Source organism: Gavialis gangeticus, unplaced genomic scaffold, assembly GCF_001723915.1.
Source record: "Gavialis gangeticus isolate Ggan-Ray unplaced genomic scaffold, GavGan_comp1, whole genome shotgun sequence".
In the NCBI taxonomy this organism is placed as follows: Eukaryota; Metazoa; Chordata; order Crocodylia; family Gavialidae; genus Gavialis; species Gavialis gangeticus.
Window position 1 is genome coordinate 79,415,457 of NW_017729025.1, and position 7,217 is coordinate 79,422,673.

Consider the following 7,217-nt stretch of genomic DNA (forward strand, 5'->3'; position numbering starts at 1 on the left):
CGCGGGGCAGCCCCGGCCGAGAGGGGCCGGCAGCATCCTCCTGGGGGCGGGTGAGCGGGCAGGCGACCCCGGCCCGCCCCCCACTGCCTTTCCCGGGGTGTCCGGTGTTGCTGGCGCGCCCCGCAACTCCCGCGCCGTGAGGTCACCTCAGCCCGGCCCGGCCCGTTTCCTGCCCGCCCGCCGCTGATTGGCCCGCGGGGCCCTCAGGAATGCGAGCGACCCCTTAAAGGCCAGCGCGGCGCCAGGAGCCGGCAGTACCGCGGCGGGGAGCGGGCAGGCGGGAGCTGCGCTGCATCTGGGATCTCATCGCCTCTTCTTTCTCCCGTGTGAAGGTGAGTGCTCAGCAGCCTCCCGCCCGGGTCGTTCCTGAGGCGAGAAAATCGAGGCAAAGAGGGGAAGGATGTCAGCCTGTACGTGTGCTGTGTACGCGGGTGCTGTTGGGCATCCCCTACCTGGACAGCTCGGAGCTTTCCAGTGTGTTTTGCGCGTCCCGTGCGCCCTCCGCACCTGCCCCCTTCTCCAGTGTGAGGACGGACGGCCCCGTGACTCTTCCCTTTCTGCTCTCTCCAAGGTGGGTTAGAGACCCTGCGCTCTGCCATGGGGGTGTCCAGCGGACTCGTGCTCCTTCTCGTGCTGGGCATCTGTGAGGCCAACCGGATTGCGGGTAAGAGCGCTGGCATGATTCTGCATCTGGCACTTATTTAGTGGATAGTAGCAGGCAGGGATCTTTCTTTTTTTTTTTTTAACAAGCTTTCTGAGATGTCTGGTGCTGGCTTTGAAGGGATGAAAGGAAATCTCTTGACCGCCAAAATGTCTAACCTGAGGAATATCCAAATTGGGAACAGCAAAACCCCCGCTTCCCAGAACTTGTCTTCTTCAGGCAAAGTATTGAGCCCTCATGAATTTCAAAGTAGCTTGTGGCTTATCCACCTTCCCACATCATTTAGGGGGTGAGGATGTAGCTGAGGAGGTAGCTTAAAGCAAACAATCTGTCAGGCTCGTCCCATCCCTATGGTGCCTGATGTCCCAGCGCTGGCTGTAGGGAATTCTACAAAGCGAGTCTCTGTAGCTGTTGGGATGGCTGTGCCGGATGAGGGAGATCTTTTGCAGTCTAGAACGGGCTCTGGTAGGTGTGGGCACTCTGAGCACTTCCCCCTGTTAGAGCCCACTGAGGTACTGCACTGTCCTTCATACATTAATCAATGTTTCAGTGACATTCCTGTGCTACCAGCACCCCTAAAAAAGCCCCTTTGGCACAGTAGCTCGTTCATGGGACTGAAATCCAGTGTTATCCCTGCCTTCTGCTTCCCCCTCACCCATTCCCATGATGGACTGAACTTAAGGTTCTCTTTCTTTGCAATGCCCATTGCTCGATTTCTGGCGCCCCCCCCCCATTTTACTGATACATTGTGTGTCATGGGACTGTGCTGGTTTTGCAGCGTTCAATTGCCTCAGATTCTTCCCGCTGCCCAGGGGTTACACAGCTGGTTGGCACCTTACTTATGATATTTGCCCTGGTTTCTCTGCAGAGTCCGGGGGAGATGATAATAGCGTGTTTGACCTCTTTGAGCTCATTGGCATCACTCGTAAGGCACCTGGGCGCCGGGCACTAGGGGTGTATCTGGTGAAGGGAGCTGAGATCTCAAGCCCTGCCTACCGCATTGAGGATGCCAGCCGCATTCCTGCTGTCTCTGATGACAAGTTCCAAGACCTGCTGGATGCCATCTATGCTGAGAAGGGCTTTATTCTGCTGGCCAATCTCCGGCAGCCCAAAAAGAGCCGTGGCGCACTGCTGGCTGTGGAGCGCAAGGATGGCTCTGGCCATGTCTTCAACCTGGTATCCAATGGCAAGGCAGACACCCTGGACCTGAGCCTATCGGGCGATGGCAAGCAGCAGGTCGTGTCAGTGGAGGATGTCATGCTGGCTGATGGGCACTGGAAGAATATCACCCTGTTTGTGCAGGAGGACCGTGCCCAGCTCTATGTAGGGTGTGAGAAGATGGAGAATGCTGAGCTGGATATTCCCATTCAGAATATTTTCACCAGGGACCTGGCCACCAGTGCCAGGCTCCGCGTTGCCAAGGGGGGAGTCAATGACAACTTCCAGGTAAGATTTCTTCTGCCATGTGTTGGTCATCAGCATATTCCTCCTCCCCAAAAGGGGATTTCTTAAAAGCATAATAGACATGCAACCAACTTTGACTCGTACAGAAGCCTGCCAAAGAGAATGGAAGGCATGCAGCCACTTATGGCTTGTGTAATAAGTTGTCCACTAACAGTTTCTAAATCTTCTTGAATGCTTACATGCTAAGGTTTCTTAGAGGTCAGTCTCCTAAGGCAAATCTAGGGCTTGAAGCTTCTGAAAAAAATACATAGCCAACTAACCAATTTAAGTATATGAATGCTCAAACCCTAGAAATATAAGAAAGGAGAAGAGGACATAATTTGTCCAGGGAGTTACATTTTTTTTTTTCCTGACTCTGGGGCTTTTTTTCTCCCAGAAGTATGGCTTATGTCTATATTTCTGGCTAACTTCCAACTAACTTTACTAATATCTGATCACTACAAGCAAAATGTTGACATAATTGCTGATTTCCTCAAACACACACATCTCTTTACAGGAAGGAGTGTGTGTGTTTTTGTGGTTTTGTTTCTTTCTTTTTTTAAAGAAAAAAGCCATAATTCTTCTTCTCCACACAGGGAGCACTGCAGAATGTGCGTTTTGTCTTTGGAACAACCCTGGAAGCCATCCTGAGGAATAAAGGTTGTTCAAGTTGTAAGTATACAACTGTTTGAATCTATGCCCTATTGAGAATAGGATCCCTTGGTATAATAGCAAGATGAACTGAGACTAGAATTTTAAATGTAGGTTGAAATGCAAACCAGAATTGCATTTTAAAAAATTATTTCCTGTAGAGAGACAAATGAACCTGGAGACACAGTTGTGTTAGCGAGTGGTAGGCATCCTTCCAGCAATACAGACAGTGAAAATGCCTCTCTCTTGTGTGGTGTACATTGGGGTCTTTTTAATTTTATTATTATTTTAGCCACTAGTGCTATCATTACATTGGACAATCCAATCAACGGCTCCAGTCCAGCTATACGTACCAACTATATTGGCCACAAAACAAAGGACATCCAGGCCATCTGTGGCTTTTCCTGTGATGAACTCACAAATATGTTTGTGGAATTGCAAGGATTACGGTCCATGGTTACAACTCTTCAAGACAGAGTGCGCAAAGTGGTAAGTGCCAACTGCATTCAAAACCATTTCCAGAAAGTAGGATTTAGTAAGTGAAATTGTTTATTCGAGCCTTATAAGTCAGTCAATCTCTTCCCTGCGCCCCCCCCCCAACACATCTAGTGAAGCTGAAAGTAAAACTTAGCACAGAAAGCACCCCTAGGCCAAGTACAGGTAGTCAAAAAGCCCAAGACCAAATCAATTCAATCTTTGCAAGTTAGTCTAAGCTCCATAGATTGAACTGATAAGCAAGTGAACAGATTCACTTTTGATTCGGGAAATGTAGCTGCCTGCCTGCAGTGGCCCAGGCCAGAAACTGGGGGGGGTGCTAGAGCATGCCTCCCTGCTTGGCTGGAGCAGAGAGCTTGGGCAAAGGCTAGCCCGCCCACCCTGCAAGGGTGGGGAGGGGTTCACCAGGAAAGTGCAAAGCATCCTGGGATGCTTAAGAACTGTGAGTTAACTTCTGTCCCAGATCTCCTCTTTCAAGTTCAATAAACGGATTTTAACCTAAATCAGTTCACATGCATCCAACCAGTTAAACCAGTTTCAGACACTTCTTTGAAAGCAATCTGTATGCACTGAACTCCTTTTGTTTACAGATTTGAACTTGTTTACAAACACTTATACTGGTTTATGGGCACATCATGATGTGCAGTTAAGTTGAAGCAAAAGCTTTTGCTTGCTTCATGGGTGCCACATGTACGTGCATGCCTGGGAGCACAGCATGTTGAGCCGAGATGGAGCAGCTCTGGCTGGCAGGGGGCCCAGGGAGTCAGCCTGGGGCTGCTCCAGCCCAGCTCAACATGCTGCAGAAGGGTTGGCTGTGGCACAAGGGTGCTCCAGTGCAGGGTTGGCTAGTAGGCAGTCCCAACACTGAAGCACATGTGTGCCCCAGCCAGCCCCTCCATCTAAACATGAGTTGCTGTGAAAGGGGGGAAAAAAACTCCTGCCACAGCAGGATGTTACTTGCTTTTACTGCTGCAGAGTTGGTTAGTTTACTCCTGTCTAATAGCACTGCATGTGCAGATGTGAGACACTTTATTGCAGGGCTAATTAGTCAATTCTGCAGCAAACATTTAGTGTAAGTATGCCCTATGTGTTACTTCTGTCCCTAGTCTCTGTCTCTTTTTCTTTCACTAAGACTGAAGAAAATGAATTCATTGCCAAAGTAGCCCAGATCACTCCTGGGGTGTGCATTCACAATGGAATTCTGCACAAAAATAAAGAAGAGTGGACTATTGACAGCTGCACTGAATGTACTTGCCAGGTAAAGACTTTCAAAATTCATAGTCTCAGTATGCTTTGGCATTGGCAACATCTGCCTAAATGACACTCATTGTGTAAAAGTGAATCCTAATCCAAAATAGACTCACTTCATCTTCAACCAGTAATGTATTTGCTTGTGCTATAAATGTGGCTTTCATATGCTGATTCTAAAGACACATTTTTAGAGGTGGAGTATGCTAGTATACCAAACTGATGCAGTGGTACACTACCATATCTATTTTAGTAATCTGGGAAACGCCTGTATATTTACACAAAACCAATTTTATAGCAGCTACTATGCTTGCTTGCTTCCTTCCTTAAATACTCTGGTTCCAGATTCTGTCCTCAAAATGCACTGTTTTCTGACTTAATAGGCAAGCATCTTTTCCATTTGCAGGAAAACCAGATGTATTGAAAGAAAAGTCTGACTCAAAAAAACCCCAAACTGAATTGCATTCAGTTTAGGGGTTGTTTTTTTTGTTTGAGGCCTGCAAAGAGTTCCTATGTCATATGCTTAACTGCTAGTTTCATGCCCTGTTCCAGTGGAGTGTTGTAAGATATGCTAAATGTAATTTTTCACACTTGGCTTTCAAGCTCCTTGTATGATCTTACTCAATCTTATTTATACATTTGGCTTAAAATATATTTTGGGGTACAGATCTACCACATCAAGTCTTCTACTTCAATTTGGAAAGCACAGGCTAAGTATTAAAAGTATATGGATATGTATTTGTAGCTATGCAGTACTTGGCTTTGGCCAAGGATCTATATTGAATAAGAGGGTGTTTTTGTTTTGTAGATCTTTACAAGCTTCCAACTTGTATCCTGTTGGTGGTATTATAATCCTCCCCACCCTTCTACATGTAGGAATTACTGTACTTGAAAATAGTGGGGAAAATGCCTGTAATAGCCAGGCTATCCCTGTGACCCAGCTGTTGCTATTGTCCTTTTTAAAAAACAAAATATTCAAAAATGCACACTGCATTTTGGTTCTCATTCAGATGAGGTATATGTTCTTGTTCTGTCTCTTGGCTCAGATCAAGACCATCAAAGTATAACTTATGAATTGTTTGGGTAGGGGGGGTTGAGCCAACTCCACTAACTTTGCTTTTATCTTTTACCCATATAACTAAGTTTAAATTCAGATAAACAAACAATCAAGAAACCTTCAAAATCTTTGTTCATTCTCTCTCTAAAGTCTGACTTTACCATAAAGTTTGACTCCTACATTTTGGCAGTTTTTTCCCTTGGTTAACTTATCCAAAGCCACAACACTTTCACCCTTGACTGAAAAATAATTGAAGAATAACTTGGGGAGAAAACTGTTACAAGTGACTGAACAAATACTGCTACTGTATTAGCTCTAAGCCACAAGAAGCCATGTACTATATTTAACATTAAATCTTTTTTTTTCTTTAAGCGCTGCCATGATTCTCTTGCACTCTTCAGCTAAAAATCCAGAATTCCCAGTTTTTAAATTTTTTTTTTTTTTATGTGCTTAATTCTTATTTGTAGAACTCTGCCACCATATGCCGGAAAGTGTCATGTCCTCTCATGCCTTGTTCCAATGCCACTGTTCCTGATGGAGAGTGCTGTCCACGATGCTGGCGTAAGTACTTAAAAATGGCTAACACTGCTGTATAATGTGTTCCATTCGTCCCATTTTACTAGATCTACTGTTCTAAAAATTATTCTAGATACTATAATCCAGTTATAGGATAATACCACAGAAGTACCATTAGCCTTACACTGCTTATGATTAACTGTTGACTGAGACTCTCTCAAATGATTATGCTGGCCTCTTCTAAATAGGCTGTAGTTCAGAATCTTGCTCTACTAAATTCTAATAGTCATTTCTTGAAGCTATTACCTCTGTTCTCCTAGAAACATGAGGACACTCCAGACATTCAGTAAATTCTATACCTAGTCTGTCTTTACTCAAAGAAGTGATGGGTTGAATGTTTATACATGCAGCAAGCTACCTCTGAATGTCTCTTGGGGTGTGTCTATATGTTCATTAATGTGCTTTAGGTAATGCATGTTAAATCTAGTACCTCCATTGTGAGGTACTGGAAAAGGTGTATTTGGCCTATTTTCATGTGGATTTGCAAGCACATGTACATGAAAATAGGCTAATGTACATTTAAAGCACATGCATTATGTTCTTTTGGATGGACTGCCATTAAGGGTGCATTTCCACAAGTGGATTTGCAGTATATGCCACTGGGGAGAAAAATCTTAAATCTAGTCTGAACTCAGTACTAGAACTGGAGCATTCTGAAACTATTAGAACATAAATGCTCTCTAAATCACTTGGATTTTCAGTGGACATCTTTCAAAGTAGAGTAATTGTAACTTTCTTGATTGTAATTTTATAGAATGATGAACTAAACCTTGTTTACATAGTCCCAAACTGGTTCCTGGAGAGAATTGATATGATTTTTAATTTTAAGACAGAATAATACTCTCTGCCCACAAAGTGCATTTAAAAAAATCTCCTAAAAAAACAGTACTCTTTAACTGGTTTTCCTGATGAGATCTCTCTTCTCGATGCATATAATACAGTTCTTATAAATTTTATAAAAAGATTCTAATGATGAAACACCCACAACTCCACTGTCTAGGTCCCAAACACACTTTCAGTAACTGAACTGTGAACAAAGAATAACACTAATCTATCTATGAATGTGTAGTAAACCCCCCCCCCCCC

The 7,217-nt window shown here is 44.5% G+C and overlaps 1 protein-coding gene across 1 annotated transcript in view; it reads left to right on the forward strand.

Annotated features, from left to right (window-relative positions):
- The first annotated feature begins 232 nt into the window (after positions 1-232).
- Positions 233-7,217, forward strand: part of THBS1 (thrombospondin 1) — a 17,710-nt gene continuing 10,725 nt past the window's right edge. The window contains exons 1-7 of the mRNA XM_019518976.1: positions 233-332; positions 572-664; positions 1,530-2,107; positions 2,701-2,776; positions 3,048-3,244; positions 4,383-4,508; positions 6,023-6,116. Of these exons, the coding sequence (XP_019374521.1) occupies positions 598-664; positions 1,530-2,107; positions 2,701-2,776; positions 3,048-3,244; positions 4,383-4,508; positions 6,023-6,116 (1,138 nt within the window). The 5' untranslated portion in view covers positions 233-332; positions 572-597. The remainder of the gene's footprint in view (positions 333-571; positions 665-1,529; positions 2,108-2,700; positions 2,777-3,047; positions 3,245-4,382; positions 4,509-6,022; positions 6,117-7,217) is intronic.